This window comes from Akebia trifoliata, chromosome 16 (assembly GCF_017979445.1).
Source record: "Akebia trifoliata isolate Shusen 1 chromosome 16, ASM1797944v1, whole genome shotgun sequence".
Classification (NCBI taxonomy): Eukaryota; Viridiplantae; Streptophyta; class Magnoliopsida; order Ranunculales; family Lardizabalaceae; genus Akebia; species Akebia trifoliata.
The window spans coordinates 4,225,933-4,246,747 of NC_141390.1; the positions used below are offsets into that span (position 1 = coordinate 4,225,933).

The following is a 20,815-nucleotide window of genomic DNA, read 5'->3' on the forward strand; positions in this document are numbered from 1 at the left end:
TCTGCTTTATACACATTTATACAAAAATTTCAAAAATAAATAAAGCTATCATATACGCATTGATGCCAAAAGGTAGCATCCTTTAGAGATTGGAGAAAATATGATGGGGCTTCAAAAATTTAATAGGAAAAAAGAGACAGAAACAAGGAAAGCTATGAGATCACAATTGTGTAGTTTAAACAAATTCAACAACAATTTAAACCACCAACCTGATCAAGACTATGTTTAGGCACATGGACTTCTTACGTTCCAATCATATATGTAGACAGTTTAATGTCCCATTTCTTCTCATCAACTCTAGAAGGTTATGAAGCATCTTTATGACCTTGTTCCAACAAAATATTTATCACAAAAATTAATTAAGGGCATAACTAAAATTAATCTCTATTTTTTTTATATTTTTATTTACAATAGGTGATATTTATTATTGATGGAAAAGATATATTAATTGAGGCTGTTTTACCAAATCATGCAATGAAATTTGCAAAAAACCCAAAACAGTAGACTAGTCATTTTAATTTTGAAAACAGTAAATTACCATTTACGGAATTAAATTTTTTTTGTAAAGTGGGGGAAAAATTTACTCTCTTAAAAAACAGAACTTTTTCTTAACTATTTTATAGAATAGGAAAAAATTTCTCACTTCAACCAAAATGTTTTAATTACGAAAACTGTAATTCACTACAAGAAAATAGTGAATCTGGAACCAAATTATAAAACGGATTTTATCCGTTTCAAATTAAAAACGGGTTTAAACCGTTTTACCTATTAAAGCCGTTTTAATCGTGTTTTAAATGTCGCATTTTCCGTCTCAACGAGCCACTCTCTCTGTCTCTCTCTCTCACTCTCTCTCTCACGGTCGATCCCTCAACCACTCAATCTCATCTCTCTCTCTCAGTCGCTCCTTCGATCGACCTCTCAGTCACTCTCTCAGTTGATCCCTCAACCACTCGATCTCATCTCAATGTTAAAAGCCGTTTTAATAGATGAACATCGAAAGAGAAACATTCTTTGGATCCTCATTCTAACAGGAACGAAGAAGATGGCTGAACCGTAAGAGCCTGAGCAGTCTCCCTTCTTCATCTTCCATCTTCGATCGTCACATTCGGGCTCTCATTTTCACAGAAACGAAAAATGGAAGAACCATAAGAGCTCGAGTAGGTTTGATCTTCCATTTTGACATTCCATCTTCAATCTTCACACAACCCTAACTCGATCTTTTCGATTTCATTCACAAAATCCTAAATCTAATTTCGGATTTGTCTCTCAAATCCTAAATCGATCTTGACAAAACCCTAAATCTTATTTCGGATCTGTCTCTTAAGCACAAAATTGATCTTGTTGATTTCTCTGTTTTCATTGAGATTTCAATTTCAACATTGAAATTTTCAGAGAAGACTTCAATTTTTCTGTTGGTGTGTAACACTAATCTCTATTAGTTTAAACACCTTCTCTCGTTACAGACCAAGTTATTCACATTATATCTTTGTTTTTTTTATCTTTAAGAGATAACCAAACAATAGTATAGCAACAGGACTTGAAAATGATGGGTTACATTCATTTCTTTGATAAATTTCTATTATGAGCAATAGTATAGCAACATATTGCTTTGGTAGTTATGACGATAGTATAGTAGGATGGTTTTTGATTTTGTATCCCAATGTAACTTTTGCAAGTCAAAAGCCTGGACCTGGCAGGTACTTAAAAAGTTCCTATTTTCTTGAATATATATGCATAAAAATTCTTGATTTTCTATAATATGTTTCCTTCTGTGTGCAGCAACAGTTTAGAAATTTCCATGTGATGCTAGTTCAAGCTATGATGCAATAGGTTTGGTTCCCTATTTTTCCATGAGCAAATTCCCATGTAATGTGTAGTAGATTATCCACTGGTTTAAATTGCTTCCCTGTTTCTCCATGAGCAATTTCCCACGTAATGTGCAGTTTTCAATTGGGTGGAAACAACACTTGTGATCTTACATTTGTTACGATTCTACAAATTGATCATTCTGAACTAAAATCATGCTTTTAAGTGTCAAAATCACATTATATAAAATAGCCTGACCCCCAAGAGTTACATATAAGTATATATAAAAAAATAAAGGGACGGTGCCCATTATGTGCAGTGTACGTGTGGGATGAACCAAATTCTTATTGAATTTTTTACTTTTATCATTAATTATAAGGAATGCATGCATGTTTTTCAGTACACACCATTGAATGCTACACTGCTCTTCAAATTACTTAATCTTAGCTGAGTCAAGAAGATGACTTTTTGTATTACAATGTTGGCATACAGTGATCTTTCCTACAACAACTTCTCAGTAGGAAACTCGGGGGCAGTTGGTTGTCAACAGCGGAATGTGTAAGAATACTCCTTTAAATTCTGGCTTCTTTATAGTTTCTATCTTCATATGGTTAATTATCTTCTTTCTAATTCGATACTTTTTTGTTTTTTGTTTTTTACTTTGGATTATTTTCTTTAGAAACTTATTTGGAAGTTCTTCTTTGGGGAATAACTCGTAAGTCACTAATACATCTTTTTATTGTGACATTGCATCATAATAAATTTCTTAGATTATCAAAGCTGTTTATGAAAATCATCTTCAGTTCATTTCTTTGTTATATATAAGCATGCGCAATCTAATCTCGTAATGCTGACATGCTTTGGACCTTTTATATTGATCAAGAAGTGGAGTGGTTCCATGTTTGAGGAGCTTTCGTTGAAGAATTGGGATATATAAGCACATCCGTTTCAATTTGATTGGTGTGAGTGATCAGTATTTTACAGAATTCATCTTGGAGCCCCCCAGCCATTGCGATCTGTAATTCAGAACTGTTGATCTTCCTAGGATCAGTAGTGGATACAATAACAGACTCCATCAATTGTTGGATCTCATCGACAGCACTTAAGCATCGATCTCCTTCTTGTTGATCGCTATCAAATATTGTACATTCTCTTGCTTCTACCAATGCTACGGAATCCCGTTTTAAGATGAGCTTCTCTGCTGCTTCGAATTCTATTGCTGCATTCTTCTCCAACGATTCCATCTTGGGATCGAAAAACATTTATTAGATCGGTAAAGCAAAAAATTTAATGTAAAGGTAGAATTTGTTGATGTTGTTTTTGTGAGAGTGATTACTACTGGTTAAACTTGGACTACAAACAACAATTATTATTATTATTATTTAATTTTTTATTATTAGAAATTATGATCTAGCTAGTAAGTTGTGGTTTTGTTTCAATCTTATTTCTTGAAGCATTTTGAAGATCTCTTTGTGAGTGGCGGATCTTTTTTGTTTTTTGGTTAGTACCTGTAGGCTGTAGCACATAGTAGAGATGTCCATTTTGTTTTCAAACTGATGACATGCTCCCTTGACCTAGGTCTTCTCTGAGAGAATAATTTAAATGAGTTATATAACCTCATCTTTTTATAAGCCATGATTTACGAACATGTCACTGTTAGATTCTCCTGCCTCAAGCCCAACTGCCAGCAACACCAACATCAAGGGGTTCACTTACGTGAGGCCTGCTACTTTTTTTCTTCAGAGGAATGACTGAATTACCTCCTATTTTCTTTCTTTAAATTTAATTAGGCGCGCTGATGTGAGTTGGTGGTGGTTCTCACCAGTGAATCTATATATGCTAACAGTGGTTATGAATGACAATCATCCTATTTTGTGTTTCCATTTTCACGTTGTGGTGTTGACAATGGCATTATTTATCCTCCCCTAATATCAACAATCTTCAGATGCCTTACCATTTGATTGCTCTGGCCAAACTCTTAATCTATTTGTGGTTTAGAATTTGATGCCATGTAACAAAAGGCCTGTCGAGAAACAAAATCCAATGGTCATTTGATGTCTGTATGTTGCTGGTACTGGATACCGACCAAGAACAATTCGTTGGTGGACTAGAGGGCTTTACAATAAATATTTATTGTTTTTTGAAATAAAAATGAATGGTCTTCTGTTTTGGGAATTTTTCAATTTTTTCTTTTACCTTTTTGGGAATTTCCCGATGAAATAGCATAGAAATTAATATTTGTATAGGCAATGCCACTTCAAAAGGAAAAGAAAAAGAAAAACTTTAGACATTAATAAATAATTAGGGTAGTTAATACTAAAAATATAGTGAATAGAGAAACTTACCAAGCAAAAGAGAAAGCTTAAAGAAAGAGAGTAAATTAATTCCTTTTTAAAGTAAAAAGGAACTGATTAAGAACCAGTAATTGATACGAATCTAGAATTGGAGCTGTTTAAAGTAAAAAAAAAAAAAATTGATGAGAACAGTAAAATTTTGGTTCCATTAATTTGAGAACTAAGAACAGTAACCAAAATCAATAAAATTTAATGCTTCTGTCTTGATTTATGAATCAAACCAAAACAAATTCAGTAACACCTCTAATTTAGGAAAAATAGATGATAAGAAGAATTGTTTGTTGAACCCAAAGAAATGTAAATGACCAATCATTCAATAAATTTTATGAATAATGCTGTATTGACCTCAAAGATTGACCTCATTTTGTATGCTTCTGATGTGGAAGTGTGTACAAACCATATCCATTCATTCCTTATCCAACAATGTAAGTATCGATTCTTTACCTTAATCCATACTCTTCACTACCAACCCTGAATAATATTTAAGGAGAAGAAGAATAGTAAAACTTAATCTGGTGAATCCAAAGAAGGAAAAATGGAGAAACAAGGTTGTTTGAATGTAACGTTGGATGATCAAAATTATTCTTCCCCAGTGCCAATAATTGGTCTATACATAGTGGCAGGTACTCTTGTATGTGTTCTATTTATGGTGTGTGATGTATTTCATGGATTATATCGTAGGAAGCCATGGATACCATGTAAATTATTCTCACTCAATTCCCTTACACTCTCTCTTCTTGCAATTGCTTCAAAACTCCCAACAGATCTCACCACCCCAATGCCTTCTGTTCATGACCAACTGTCCAAGCTTAGTGGTACTGTCTTAATATGTGTCTCCATGTGTGTTTTCTTTCCTTCACTTGGAAGTCAGAGTGACTCTGAACGCCTTTCAAACATGCTTTCCTTGAGCATATTCGTAGTTACTGTTGTTGTGAATGTTTGTATGCAAATGGTCACTGGTGTGATCTTCGTGTTCATAGTAGAACATGTCATAATCATGTCACTCATGCTACTGTTGCTCACAGTGTTGTGGTTTGCTTCGGATTTTGGCAATTGTATGTCTATTTCCTCCTCTTCTAACCCTGTTGATGAACTTATAAAAAGTGATCCTCAAAATTCAGAGAATAAGAGTATGATACATATATTGAAGTCATTTTATAAATCTAGTTCTAAACAAAGCCCTGAATTGGTCTTCTTTGTTTCTCCAATGTCCTTAACTATATGCATGCTTTCTACACTAGTTCTATTACAGGCTGCACTTCGATCATTTGTTCTTAAGAAGGTGGACTTTCAGTGTGGAGTTTCAAACTATAAATGGTCAATGCGGATGGTGGTTGTGACTCAGATTCTCACTGTTCTAGTAGGGAGTATAGTCACCATTTTTAGAGGTTTGTTGGTACTCAAAGAATTTGATGTTTCAATGGGTAGAAAAACATATGTTTTACATTTTTTACCAGCTTTGTCAAAGTTCGACAGTTTTTCTACTTGGGTTTTATCAACTTTGTCAAAGCTTCGCATTATTTCATTCTTCAAAATCTTTAGAAAAGGTTTCATGATCCTCTTTCAAACCATAGAGAGCAATGATCTTATGGTATTGTTCATAGTGCACGTGATTATTACTATAGTGGCTTATCTCTTTTATCAGATGCTCAAGATACCTTTTATCCTTGCCAATCAAATTATCAAAATCTGTTTTGGTGAAAAAAGAAATGATGAAGGCAGAGCCCCTATGGATATCGCGGAATGGATAGAGAGAAACTGTGAGGTAGACATTGATAGATGGATGGAGAAATATAAAAGAAGTTCCCCAATTGATAATCTCATCCAAGTTCTTTCCAAAACTTCTAAATCTGAAGAGCCATTTACCAATAAAGTATCTTGTCTTTCAGTGGTAATCTTTGTCCGAATAGCCACAGTTACATTACCAAGTTCCCTTAGTGCTACTCTAATCCGTACATTAGAGGAAGCCTTTGAAATCATTTATTTCATTCAAAAGAAAGAGATTTCCACAAGTGAAGAAAAAAATAGCCTTGTAGTGGCTAAAAATCTGTGGATAAATAAGAACAATACCTGTCATTGGTTCCATAGGAAATTCATTAAACCGTCGGTAAAGAAATTTTATTCACATTTGTCCAAGGAATCTAATGATGGGAGTTTTGAGTGTCAACCTCAACCTCGATTGGACTTACGTTGTGCACTTGGGTTTATTGAACAAATAAAAGAAAAATGTGATGGAACTTCCTTTTTTACATATGAAGAAGGTTATTATGCAGTTAGTGAAATACAAAACATCTGTGGACTGATCATCGGACAAAGGCCACAGCAAACATACTCATCAAACGATGGACTATTCAAACACATGGAGCAACTATTTGCGGACATGTTGCACTTTTTCCTCTCTCAACTCCCACTTTCCATATTCAAGCATCTAGTTGAGAGCACTGCTAAACAACGTGAGGAAAGAGCAAGACTTGCGTTAAAATTCCTTTGCAAACTGGAACCATTAGAGTACAAAGTCCATTGGTCATTTCCTGACAGAACTGGTATCACTAGCTTGATAAATACTCAAGTTCCAGTCATAGATACTCAGAGTACTGAACAAGTGGGAGGCAATGTAGATGACGCAGACGTCGTTCAACATGTTGCTCATTGAGCAATTGATAGTGATGAAATTGAGCAGCTCGTTTAATAAGCATGGAATGTAAGTGCCTTTTTTAAACTTATATCCTATGATTAGTTTAATGATTACTTTTTTATTGTCTTTAGAACCATTATTTTGAATAATTTCTTTTCTAATTAGGAGAATCAAAAGAAGGGGAAGGTCTTGCTCTGATTTGGACCCTCCAATAAGCATGAAGTCAAGAGCAACTACAAGAAAATATTAGAAGCATTCTGATACCTCATAGCCTTGAAGTTTGAAGAATTTAAAGGTTATTCTGTTTGTTTAGGAAATTCTAGAAATGATCAATTTCTTCTACTAGTCTTGTGTAAAGTTCTCTTCTGTAATCTATTATGGGTATGCCCCTTAAATTTAGTTTTACACTTTTATATAATAAATTATATCTATTTTCTTGCTTGGCAACAAAAAAAAAAAAAAAAAATTATAAAAGCTTAAAAAGGGAATGTCCCTTAATTTACAAGTCCAAAAGAAGGCAAAGCAAGGTAATCTTCAAATAAAAGCTTTCTTCGCTAGAAGACCGCTCTTCTCCAGAATTCGAAAAAGAAAGAGATGCTTCTGACTACCTTCCATAATCGCCAATTCATAAGACACCACGTTACCATCGCTTTGCATACGTTTCACTTCCCAAACAATATCCGAGTGAGCTCTTCGAATACAGCAAAACTACATATCAAGACACCAAGGAATGTTCTTACCCTTTAGATCCTCCACAATCAGCTTTAAGTCCAATTCAATAATTAAATTCATGCCACAAAGATTGATTAATTCAAGAGCTGAGACAACAGTACAACATTCAGGAAAACTGTTGATGCCCAAATAAGAAAGCTTGAAGGAAGCTTATATAGACCATCTCTTCGATAAAGAGTAAACTGGGCAGCGACCATGAATACATTTCCACCCAAATGAAATCATTTTAGTTGTCGGCCCCTAAATTCCAAAGAAGTCTCCATTTAATACTATGAGATCCTTTTATTCAAACTAATTATTCAAACTGATTATTCATGCGTTTGTTTTCATTTGGAAATGAATTTGTCAATCAAAATAAGATCCATTCAAGAAGCCTTATCCAAAAGAAATGTGGTCACGACAATGACCAAATCAAACAATTATCAACAAACATTCAGCAGTTATTTTGTTGAACGCATGGTAGAGAGAGAGAGAGAGAGGAATTCCAAATAATAAAGAAATAAAAAGTAAATGGATTCGGAAGTCTTTAGCCAAAATGACTAACAATTGTTCTCAATTCAGCCAAGAAATAGCTAGTGAATAATTTCCATACAAGAAATAATAATAGCAAATGACAAAGATTACATAATAGGATGAGAAATTATATTTCCCCAATTAATAAAACAACCAATGACCATTTTCTACACAAGAAATAAACATATAGCCATAAGAATCATATTTTTCCAATTGAAGTGATTCAAGTAAACTAGGTCTAATTATTAAAATGAATCAGAACAAGAACTAGAAGGTCTAATCATCCACACTCAATCAATATGTAGGAATCAAATATTAATAACCAAATAATAGACAAATAGTAAAGCAGAATAAAGTGGATCTCATGTTCACAAAATAAATCAGAGATTTCCAATACTTCAAACAAGCAAAAATAACTCGTAAGTATCCCAAAATCAACCAAAAAATTCAATCAAACACATTGAAAATCCTACAATCCAACACCACATCCCTCAAAGTAACTTTGAAAAATATAAAGGAAAACAATGCTCCTACTGCAGAAGCAGTGGTCTCAGGGGATGTTTTTACAACCATTTTGTCTTCAGGTTCAACTTTGATGATTGAAAGGTAAGTATCAGAATTGCGATTGCAAATGAAGAAATTGTCTCTAAATGTTCTTTTTTGTCTCTACATCTCCAAATTTAACATTTGTTTCGAGAGGATTTATATTGCTAATGATTTGATTATTACATTCCAACAAAAGATGTCTTTCTGACCAATTTTGATGAAAACTTTAAAGGCTCTGTCAACATCTCCAGATTTGGCATACATTTCTATAAGAGCAGTCCCTACTATTACTCCCAATTGAAACCAATCTCTTATCAGAAAAAAATGTACCCATTTTCCAAACTCTAGAGCACCTTAATGGGCGGAAGCAGACAGAGCAGAAACAAACGTAAACCCATCCAAATTTACACTTTCTGAGTGCATCCGGACAAATAGATCCAAGGCTTGTTTATATTTCCCATGTTGCATGTAATTTGAAATCATAGAATTTCAAGAAACCACATTCCTTTTGGGCATTTTTTTCAAAAAATCTTCTCGTCGTCTCAAAGTCTCCTGAACTAGCATAGGCTCCAACCATGGTAGTCCAAGGCACAATGTTCCTCTCTGGCATCCGCTCAAACAAATCTCCCACATTTTCCACGTCCCCAACTCGGGCATAGCATGAAACCATTGAATTCCAAGAAACAACATCTCTTTCAGGCATCACTTCAAACAATATTCTTGCACTCTCAACTTCGCCTAGATTCACATAGAAAGATATCATTTGATTCCATAATTCCAACGGTTTCAGAATCATACCGTCAAAAATCTTCCGGGCATCACATAATTTCCTATTTCTCACAAAATAACAAAAAGTATCTATCTTTATGTAGAAATTTAGAAGCGAATTTGCAATAGAAGAGATTCATTCGAATCCCACTTTAATAATCTAACAATGTACCTTTCTCCCATCACGTATGGGCTATTGAAAGCATAAACTCTGATCATAGCATTCGAGAGAGTTGTCTCTGGGTGAAACATTTGATCCATTTGGGAGAAGATGAGTTCGGAGTATTCCATCCCTCCAAACTCGGTACTTCGTCAAAGAAATTTAGATGAAATTTCAATATTTTGGTTTAGAGAGGTTGTGATCAGAATGGCATGTATTTGATTCAACTGTTTGAAACTGCATTGCTGCAAAATATTTGAAATTTTGAAAACTATGGGAGAAGGCATAAATAACGGCAATGAGAGTTTGACAAGGAAATATTAGAAAGAGAAGGGTTCAATAAGTAATTTTCCCTAATTGTTTTTCTTATCGAGAAACTTATCTTGAGAAAGACCATTTTGTTAAGTGGTAAGACCTTGTGAAACTTATTCTAAGGTCTTAGGTTCAAACCTCTTGAACGCCTTATTATGCTAACCACAACTAGGGGTGTCAATGGGTCAGCTCCGGTTCGGTTCCTATGATATATGGAGCTATAAACTTTATATTTTATTGGTTTCGATTCCGATTTTAAAATAAGTGGAACCGAAATTGGAACGATAAAAAATCACAGGTACCCGTTGGTTCTGGTTTTCAATAATCGAATGAGAAAAATTATTTCAAAACCATTATAATATAAAATTTCTTCTAAAAAACAATATATTATTTGTAAAGTATCAACTTAATAATAATTTGTTCAATTAAAATGATGATTTAATAACTTTTATTTTCGAACATTAAAATGTATTCTTTACAAGTAATAAATTTAAAAAGAAATGACTCTTCTTAAATTCAAATATGTAGTTTATATGAAATTTGAAGAATTTTATATCATATATGTTAATTTTAAAATATAGGATTACCTTGAATCATATATAATGTAAAAATAAATGATAAAATAAATCGGTTCTGACTACTCACGGGTACCCATCAGATAGAACCTAATGGTTCCGGTTCCTATCTGTTCGGTTCCATATTAGACTCGACTCTAATCAATTCCAATAAAAAGAGAACCGGAATCAGGGTTTTCGATTTCGATTCTGGTTCGGTTCTAGGTAAATGGGTACCCATTGACACCCCTAACTACAACCCCCACTAAAAAAAAAAAAAAAAAAAAAAAAAAAAAAAAAAAAAAAAAAAAAAAAAAAGAGAAACAAGTTTGGTAAACTACAACCCCCATAAATGCATAAAAAATTTCACCTACAAATATCATCATGTAATTTGGTAAACTAGTTGGCACGTGCGCTTTTAGAAACAAGTTGAAAAAAATTTAGTAATTTAAGGGATTACTTTAAAATTTTCAAATAAATAATCTAACTATATAAGATCTTTTTATTTATTTATAATTAATATAGGCAGAGCATAAAATTTGTCTCTAGAAATCTACCTAAATTAGTTTTATGGTATTAAAATAGAGTATAGACTTTGTCCTTCACATCCTTGATAAATCGAAAATAAGCGAATCTCCGAGTCCTCTTGAATGCCAAAACACCAAACACACCCCAAAAGCCCACCAGGACTCCAAGTGCATTGCTTATATAAAAGCTTTCCATTTCAATCCAATGGGCATCTTTACCATCTTCTACTCCATCACCATCATCAGAATCTCGAGATGCTTCACCTCGTGTGCAGTTCACAATGAATAGAGGTCCACAAAATCCTTGGTTACCCATATAGCTGGACTAGTTGAAGCTTTGGAGCTGAGTGCTCGATGGAATTTTACCTGACAAGTTATTGTTTGACAAGTTTGAGACGACAAAAAGTCCACAAAGTCCTTGAGTGAATTCATGACACCAATCTTCTCAGGGATTTTCCCTGTCAAACAATTATTAGACAAGTTTAAGGATATCAGTCCCAAAAGATTTGTTAGCTCTTCAGGAATCTCTCCCGACAAATTATTGTTTGAAAGGTCTATGTTGGGCCCTCAAGGTGGTTTGACTGCAAGAAAATTGATCTAGTTGTGGGAAATGTTTAGAAAGGAAAATTGGTTAGACAAATTCCAAAACCAAGTGGGAATGGTAACTGAAATTCCAGGGTCAGATTATCAAGTGATCTGAGGAACTTTGGAATGCGAATTCCACCAAGATAATTAAGGCTTATGTCCAAGTAATTCAGATATTTCAACTCCAACAGAGAAGGACTTAATGTACCACCCAACGTTGATACACCTCTTAGGTTTAGGCCAACAACAAGATGGGTGGTGTTGTGGCAATGTACATCTTTCCATGTCTTACAACAATCTTCACCAGAAGACCAAGAGGAGAGCAGATTTGAAGGATCTTTGAGACCTTGTTTGAACCTCAACAGAGCTTGTCTCTCTCTTTGTGTGCAAAGTACATCTAGATATGAAAATGAACCGAAATTGGACTTGATATTGGTGTTGGCAATGAAGAAAAGCCCTAGAAGAAGAACTATGGATGTATCCATGATGAATAACTATTACTAATTAGAGACATGAGAATGTCTCAATAAGATTAGTATTTAGTCCTATGTATAGGCTAAAATGTTCATATATACAACTGTTGTATGTTTACTCAGAAGGACTTTCATAGTCTCAAACATGAGAGAAAAAAAAAAACGGGAAAACATAATTTCCTGGGGATTAGTAAAAGTCTCCCATAGGAATTAAATCTAAAAGCATATCTTTAGATAATATTCAGGGACATCACAAACTAGGGCTCGGATTTTATCCGAAATCCGAATCTGATTTTTAGCAGATTTGGTTTCTTCAAGCATATCCAAATTAAAATATGGGCTGATATCCCTAGACCCGAGTTTGATACGGACCTATCCCTATAGTCCAATGATATATTATTTTGTATATTGTATGTTATATTTTTATATTTGGTTAGTATATCATTCATCAAACAAATAAGTATTTGGTGTAGTGGTTAAGGCTTATTCTCAAAAGGGGAGAGCTATTGAGTTCAAATCACATTTAAGCCACATTTTTAATAAATTACTTTATAATGGTTTGAAATTATTTAACCCAAATAAATTAATTCAGTCGGATTGGATTCGGATATGGGTTTAATGAAAGAAAAAAAAAATCGGATATGATTTGATCTAGTCGGATCTGGATTCAAACCCGATTAAAAAATCCGGATATGGATATAGGTAAACACATATCCGGCCCGAACCCGACCCATTTAAGCCCTATCACAAACATTTTGAATGGAGTAAATAGAACATTTTCCATTTGCTACGGTCCTTGTACACTTGAAAGTCACTAGAATCACCCTTTAATTTTTGGTCAGTAGTTCAATATATTGTCTTTAGAAATTGGTTTCGTCCTAGCACAAGAATCATCTTTCAGTAAGAGCTATTTGATTCTTTTAGTCATCTCTGAGTTGTTACCAAATTATCATTTACTATGAACATTTTATGCTACTGCATATACATACTTTGTCAAAGATATCTTCCTTCTCTATATTAATTTCTCAACAACACAAAATAAACCATCATTATCCCTTTTACATAGAGAGAGAGAGAGAGGGTAGCTTTATTTTGACAAAATCCTAGAAAACATTTTAGACAAGGTATTTTGTCTTATATGGGTTAAAAGTTTCATAATGGGCTGACTTTTTGTGAGGATGATCTCTATGTTGAGAAAATCACTTTGACAAAACATCAGCAAATTCTTAAATTTCTAATCCTAGTTTATAAGTTGAAGGATCGTGAACTGTCAATTTTTTACCATTAGTTTGTAACCACCTTTCATGGGATTAGAAGTTTCAGAATTGATTGATTTTTTGTGAGGATGATCTACTCACCATAGAGATCATCCTTGCAAAAAATCAGCCCATTCCGGAACTTTTTAGTCATATGAGACAAAACTTTGTCTACAATTTTGTCAAAATAACCTGACCCATATACATGGATCAGGAACACTGTACACATTTATCTACTCATATATCTACAACGTGCTTTGTCTTATGTGGTCTAAAAGTTTCGGATTGAACTTATTTTTGGTGAGGATGATCTCTATGATGAGAAGATCAGCCTCCCCAAAATCAGCTCAATCTAAAACTTTTAACCTCGTCAAAACTGGTTTACAAAAAATGGACAGTCCACGATTCTTCAACTCATAAATATGGGGTTAGAAGTTTTAGAATTAGCTGATTTTTGGTGATGATGATCTTTTCGTCATATAGATCATCCTCACCAAAAATCAGCTCAATCTAAAACTTTTAGCCCACATATGACAAAACATGCTGTAGATATATGTGTACACAGGTCCTAACCCTATATATATATGGGACACGATCCATAGACAATATTCTATATAACGTTTTTTCCTATATGGCAAAACAGTTTTGGAATGGGCTGATTTTTTGTGGGGATTATCTCTATGGTGAGTAGATCATTTTTACAAAAAAATCAGTTGATTTTAAAACTTCTAACCCTATGGAAAGTGGTTACAAACTAATGGTTAAAATGAATAGTACACGATACTTTAACTTGTAAAATGGGGTTAGAAATTTCAGAATGGGCTGATTTTTTGTGAGGATGGTCCCCTAACCATAGAGATCATCCTCACAAAAAATCAGCCCATTCCAAAGCTTTTTTCCCATATAAGACAAAACACGTTGTCTAGAACATTGTTTAGAATGTTTGTCTACAGATCTTGGCCCTAGATATATTAATTTCTTTTTTTTTTCTTTTAGTAATTTTTGTTAAATGAGCATTTAGCCTTTTTTTACATATATTTTTCGATGTTTTACGGTCGTAGACACTTAAAACGAATTCTCTCTACTTACCCATTTGAACTACTATTAGATTTACTTTTGTGGTAGCTCAGGAAGATCTAACTATCTAAATTATTATAGAGAAATTTACCAAAATGGAAAAATTTTCAAACTTATTTATCAAAGCGGAACACTATGTATCTTATTTACTAAAGTAGTAATTTTCATATTTTTCTTCTTCCAAAAGTGAACCAATTTGGGACCAGAATTTCTTCCAAATGTTAGCAATTTTTCCAATGTTCCATAATGTTGTTGAATTGTAAAATGAGCTTAAAAACCAAATAAGAACACAAAATCACACAAAAATATAAACCAAACTAAACTTAAATAAAAACAACTAAAAAACTCTAAAATTAATAAAATATTATACCTAAAAGTGGTTAATTCGTAGGAATAAAACCCACTCATAAAATACCCCCAAACTTAACATTTTGCTAGTCCTCGAGCAAAACAAAAACAGAGAAAAACCTAACTAAGGGAAAGAAATCTAAAACAAAAAAACACAAGTGATGATATTGATCTGACTCTCCACACTTGCCTCAAAGATTACGCAAATTTCACAATTATCAGAAAACTTTAGAAATTGAAACAATTTATATTTTCAACCCCAAATGTCACTCAACCTCACCTTGAACCCCTTCATATGTGCAAACAAGCCCTTATCACTTAATTAGTTTTCACCCCAAATCAGTTTATGCAATCAAGAGTAAACACAGTTGAAAAATTCTTGGAAGTTTTTATGGATGATTTCTTAGTGTTTGGATCCAACTTAGATGGTTGCTTGACCACCTCGAGAAAATCTTACCTAGATATCGAGAGAAGATTTTAGTGCTCAATTGGGATAAATGTCACTTCATGGTAACCTCCTAGATCGTCTTATAACACATTGTCTCAAAAAAAGGAAAATCAAAGTGGATAGAGCAAAGATTGATCTTATTGTTAATCTACCTCCACCAAAAAAAGTCAAGGAATTTTGATCATTTCTGGGACACACAACATTTCATCAAGGATTTTGAAAAAATCACCAAACCTTTGTGTGATTTGTTAGCCAATGACACAACCATTGTTCTATCCACACCTTGCCTGGACACTTTGAGAGGCTCATAATTGAATTAACAACAACACCTATTATTCAACCACCCAATTGGGTTGTGCTTTTGAAGTGATGTGCGACGCTTCCCATAAGTGTTTTTCTAGGACAACGAGTTGACAAATTCCCTCACATTATTCAGCACAAAAGCAAAATGCTCAATGATACCCAACTAACTATTATACCACCAAAAAAAATTACTAGTAGTTGTTTTCACATTGAACAAATTATGATCCTACTTATTTGTGTTTAAGGTGGTGATTTTCAAAGACCATGCTACATTGAAATACCTTCTTACCAAGAAGGATGCCAAAGCAAGGTTAGTCCGATAAATCATATTACTTCAAGAGTTTGACTTCAAAATTCAAGATAAGAAATGATGCAAGAATGTGGTTGCAAAAACCATGTCTATGCTAGTAGTTGAAATAAATTTAGATTCCCTGCTAATCTTCAAAATTTTTTCTAATGAGCAAATCATGTCAATCTCCAGCCTTGACACACCTTGGTATGTGTAGACACCCCATTTTTTGCACTCGACTGATTAATCAACTCGTCAACTTGATTGCAGCGATTCCCGATGATGGATGAATATTCTAAAGTTTTTTATTTGTTACTAGATGTGCTTCCAAAACTCGAATGAAATATTTCATGCAAAAAACCTTATAAACCATACTATGCTAGGAAAATGTGATCCAAAACATAAAAAAAATCATTTTGAAGCTAAAAGAAGTTTTACAAGAAAAATCATTAAAAAAATCAAATTACAAGAATACCCCTAATGTCAAAACACCCATAGAGGCTACATTACATTTAGGAAAATCCTTTCGAATACATAAAATAACAAACTTAAACTAAATAAATTGTTTCAATAATTTCCACAAAAATTGACAAAATTACTAAAATACCCTTCGTGGGTCCATGATCATTTCATTCAAAAATTCATAAGAGACACTAACCAATATTCTAATTGAATTCCTTATGAAAAACTAATTCTGAAACATCCCAAGCCATCAAAAAATAACGTTCCGACGCAAAAACCCTCTTTGAGGGCAAAATGATAATTTTTCAACCCTAAAATTCAAAAATCTGAAACTAATAATTAAAATATTAATTAATTTAAAGTGAAATCTTAATAAGTCAACTTAAAATTTTTAATAAATAAATTCAATTAATTAATCCTATGTGTCAAATTTCAAGTGGTGACACATTTATTTAAGTGGTGCCCACATGATATTTAATAAAGAACCCTCCATCGGAGTCTCAAAAAATTTAAAATAATTTAATAAAGAACCCTCCATTGAGGGTTCTCCAAAATTTAAAAAATTCATTCTATATGAATTAAAAAATTAAAATCCAAATAAAATCACTTGAAATATTATCTAAACAATTTAAAAGATTAGTTAGAACTAGACTCTATCTTAAAGAGCCCTAATCAAATCTTAATCTTATCAATAAAGCTCTTTATAAATGGAATTCTACTACCAAATCTCGGAGGTTTTGAGAAGTCCTAAAATACAAAGGTTAAAAACTTTCCCAAAACCTTAAATCTAGAATCCCCGTACCCATATCTCTTCATAGTTTTGTGTTTCTTTTCTGTTTAGAGTCATCTTTACTTCCTAAACCATAAAACTGGGTGGTGACTCTAAAAAAAAAATTGGATCCCCACCCACTGATTGAAACCCTTTCAATGGCGACTCAAATAGGACTTTGATGATCAAATTTGAAATTCTAAAAGATGGTTGCATTGCAAAATTGCTTAAATATTTTTTTGTCTTATTTGACTTTGATTATTTTTGTGTGGATGATAGTGTTGGTATGCCCTTATCTATTTAGTTTTCTTTATTTTTGGACATAATGGCGAAATCGTGTTTGGATTATTTTTTTCCTATATTTTTGTTTCCACTAGGTCGTTTTTTAGCTACCCAAAATATTTAAAGGTCAAATTTTTGAGGTTGTAATTGATAAAAATGATGGATTTCGTTATTGCTTAAGAGTGAATAACAATAAAGAGACAGGGAATAACAAAGTGAATAAGGAAAATAAAATAGAGATGGTGCTGCGTCCAATTCGGAAATTCTTGTGTATGTAATACGATTACAAATTTGGAAGTTTTTATACATGCAATATTTTTACCAATTTGAAGATTTTTACCGACTTTGAAATTTTATGCATGTAACATGGTTATTGATTTGGATATTTTTATGCATGTGATATGGTTGCTAGCTTGGAAATTTTGATGCCTATAATATAATTTCATATTTGAAAATTAATTTGAATGTGATGATATGTTTACCAATTTGGAAATTAATTTATATGTGATAATATACTTAACAATTTAGAAATAAATTATGTGCGATGATATTCTTATCAATTTGGAAATTTTTTTATGCCTGTAACCTTTATCATATTAATTATGCATGGGGTGTGTTAATTGGATTTGTCAATTTTCATAAGTCTTGCACGTGACCTCTAGACATTGTATGATTCAAGCTTTTTTAAGTTTATCCTCCCATTTATGCGAAACTCGAGGAATTATATAATTTGAAGGGAAATTTTAGCCTTAGAATTTATTTAGTCAATTTGGCATAAAATGATGATAATGGGTCCCCAAACTGGACCTCCGAATCGATTTGGAATTATTTTGATTCCTATACCTAAATTAAGTGGCGACTCCACATTCTCACAAAAAAAAAAAAAAAAAAAATCGCTCAATTTATTCGAGATACTTTTATTTTTAATAAGTAAGAAGTGTCAAGGTGCTTTCAACGTGATATTGATATGGGCACGACCCCTCGTGGACTAACTTGTGGTTCCAAGCAATTTTTCATTGTAAAGTTGCTTCACCTAAAGATACTTAATTGTTAGAGCAACAAATCCTTTACTATGTTGATCAAGCTATTGAAGGAAGCACTTCCAAATGGTGAGACCCTACCCAACTCCTATTGCAGGGCTAGAACAAGAATTTGAGACCCAAGGCTTCACTATGTGAGGATTCATGCTTGCAAAAATGATTGTGTCTTATTTTAGGAGGAAAACGAAGACAAAATAAGAGTGTCCATAATGCAAAGAGCCAAGGCACTTGGACTTCTTATGTTCCATCATATATGTAGACAATTTAATATCCCCTTTCTTCTCATCACCTCCAGAAGGCTATGTAGCATCTTAATGACTTTGTTCCAACAAAATATTTACCACAAAAATTAATTAAGGCCACAACTAAAATTAATCTCTATTTTCTTATATTTTAATTTACAATAGGTGATATTTATTATTGATGGAAAAAATATATTAATTAAGGTTGTTTCACCAAATCATGCACTGAAATTTGCAAAAACCCCAAAACAGTAGACCATTCATTTTAATTTCGAAAATAGTAAATTACCGTTTTTGGAATTGAATTTTTTTAGTAAAGTGGGGGAAAAAAATTTAGTGTTTTAGGAAACAAAACTTTTTTCTAACTATTTTATAGAATAGGAAAAAATTTCTAACTTCAACCAAAATGTTTTAATTACGAAAACCCTAATTTATAATTTTTTGAAATAAAATGAATGGTCTACTATTTTGGGAAATTTTCAATTTTACTCTTACCTTTTAGGGAGTTTCCCCATGAAATAGCATAGAAATTAATATTTATATAAGCAATGCCACTTCAAAAGGAAAAGAAAAAGGAAAACTTTATATATTAATAAATAATTAGGGTAGTTATTCTCCATTCATGAAGGGATTTGAGATGTTAAAAGGTACAGGGAAGCTTCTTCAACTTTGGGCAATCTCTTATAACAAGTGTTTGTAAGCATGTCATCATTCCCTCCTCTCTATCACTCAATTCCTCCAGCTCAAGCAAACCCCATATAATTAAATATTTTATTTTTGGAAAATTTAATCATCCTTTATTGCTAGTGCCACCCCAACCAATCTGTCTTCCCATATACATGAGGCAGATTCTTTGATGAGGTCACTAACCTAATGTCCTACCACACTCCACAGTCTCAGAAAATGAGTTGGATAATTTAAATATTAATTAACATGTAACATTATATAAAATTAAACCAGCTTAATGCGCAGTTTAACTCAGCCGATATTAGATGACTCCAACGAGTCAAATTGTTTTGACCCTTGTCAAGATTGAGTTGACACATCCTCATTTTGGACACCTCAAATCCTTAATATTGATTTGTAACTTTTAAATTTATACCATTGGTATTTCTACCATAGGAATAATTATACATATTTCTCTAGAATCCAATTTGGCTCTTGGTCTAGAAAACAAAAAGAAGAAAGAAGAAAGAAGGAAACCAAACTACTTTCCTTACCCAACAATGTAAGTATTGATTCTTTACCCTAATCCATACTCTTCACTAGCAACCCTGAACTATATTTGAGGAGAAGAAGTACAGCAAAACTTAATCTGGTGAATACAAAGAAGGAAAAATGGAGAAACAAGGTTGTTTGAATGTAACGTTGGATGATCAAAATTATTCTTCCCCAGTGCCAATAATTGGCCTATACATAGCGGCAGGTACTTTTGTATGTGTTCTGTTTGTGGTATATGATGTATTTCATGGATTATGTCGTAGGAAGCCATGGATACCATGTAAATTATTCTCACTCAACTCCCTTACACTTTCTCTTCTTGCAATTGCTTCAAAACTCCCAATAGATCTCACCACCCCAATGCCTTCTGTTCATGACCAACTGTCCAAGCTTAGTGGCACTGTCTTAATATGCGTCTCCATGTGTGTTTTCTTTCCTTCACTTGGAAGTCAGAGTGACTCTGAACGCCTTTCAAACATGCTTTCCTTGAGCATCTTCGTAGTTACTGTTGTTGTGAATGTTTGTATGCAAATGGTCACTGGTGTGATCTTCTTGTTCATAGTAGAACATGTCATAATCATGTCATTCATGCTACTGTTGCTCACAGTGTTGTGGTCTGCTTCAGATTTTGGCAACGTTTATTTCCCCTTTTCTAACCCTCTTGATAGACTTAAAACAAGAGATCCTCAAAATTCAGAGACTAAGAGTATGATACATGTATTGAAGTCATTTTATAAATCTAGTTGTAAACAGAGCCCTGAATTGGTCCTCATTGTTTCTCCAATAGGCTTAACTATATGCATGCTTTCTACACTTTCTTCACTAGTTCTATTACAGGCCGCACTTCGATCATTTGTTCTTAAGAAGGTGGAGTTTCGGTGTGGAGTTTCTGACTATAAATGGTCAATGTCTATGGTGGTCATGACTCAGATCCTCACTGTTCTAGTAGGGAGTATAACCACCATATTTAGAGGGTTGTTGTACCTCAAAGAAGTTGAGAGTGAAATTGATAGTGAAACGGGTGTTTTAGAAGTTTTATCATCTTTGTCAAAGTTTCATATTTTTTATACTTGGGTCCTATCAACTTTGTCAAAGCTTCGCAATATTTCATTC

The 20,815-nt window shown here is 33.2% G+C and overlaps 1 protein-coding gene, 1 long non-coding RNA gene and 1 pseudogene across 2 annotated transcripts; 2 read left to right on the forward strand and 1 right to left on the reverse strand.

Moving 5' to 3' along the window:
• Positions 1-816: 816 nt before the first annotated feature.
• LOC147382353 (uncharacterized) lies at positions 817-3,916 on the forward strand. Its single transcript, XR_015173218.1, has 3 exons — positions 817-1,157; positions 1,780-1,830; positions 2,299-3,916. It is a non-coding gene; the product is annotated as an uncharacterized LOC147382353 (long non-coding RNA).
• Positions 3,917-4,393: 477 nt separating this feature from the next.
• Positions 4,394-7,194, forward strand: LOC147382354 (uncharacterized). Its single transcript, XM_086429237.1, has 2 exons — positions 4,394-6,861; positions 6,961-7,194. The coding sequence occupies exon 1, from the start codon at positions 4,696-4,698 to the stop codon at positions 6,811-6,813; it is 2,118 nt and encodes a 705-aa protein (XP_086285363.1). The 5' UTR covers positions 4,394-4,695; the 3' UTR covers positions 6,814-6,861; positions 6,961-7,194.
• A 1,205-nt stretch (positions 7,195-8,399) lies between these two features.
• On the reverse strand, positions 8,400-10,025 carry LOC147382355 (pentatricopeptide repeat-containing protein At1g59720, chloroplastic/mitochondrial-like; annotated as a pseudogene).
• Between the last annotated feature and the right edge of the window lie 10,790 nt (positions 10,026-20,815).

What these genes read in the sequence shown, in the direction of transcription:
- LOC147382354 (XM_086429237.1), top strand. Translation starts at nt 4,696, where the DNA reads ATGGAGAAACAAGGTTGTTTGAATGTAACGTTGGATGATCAAAATTAT.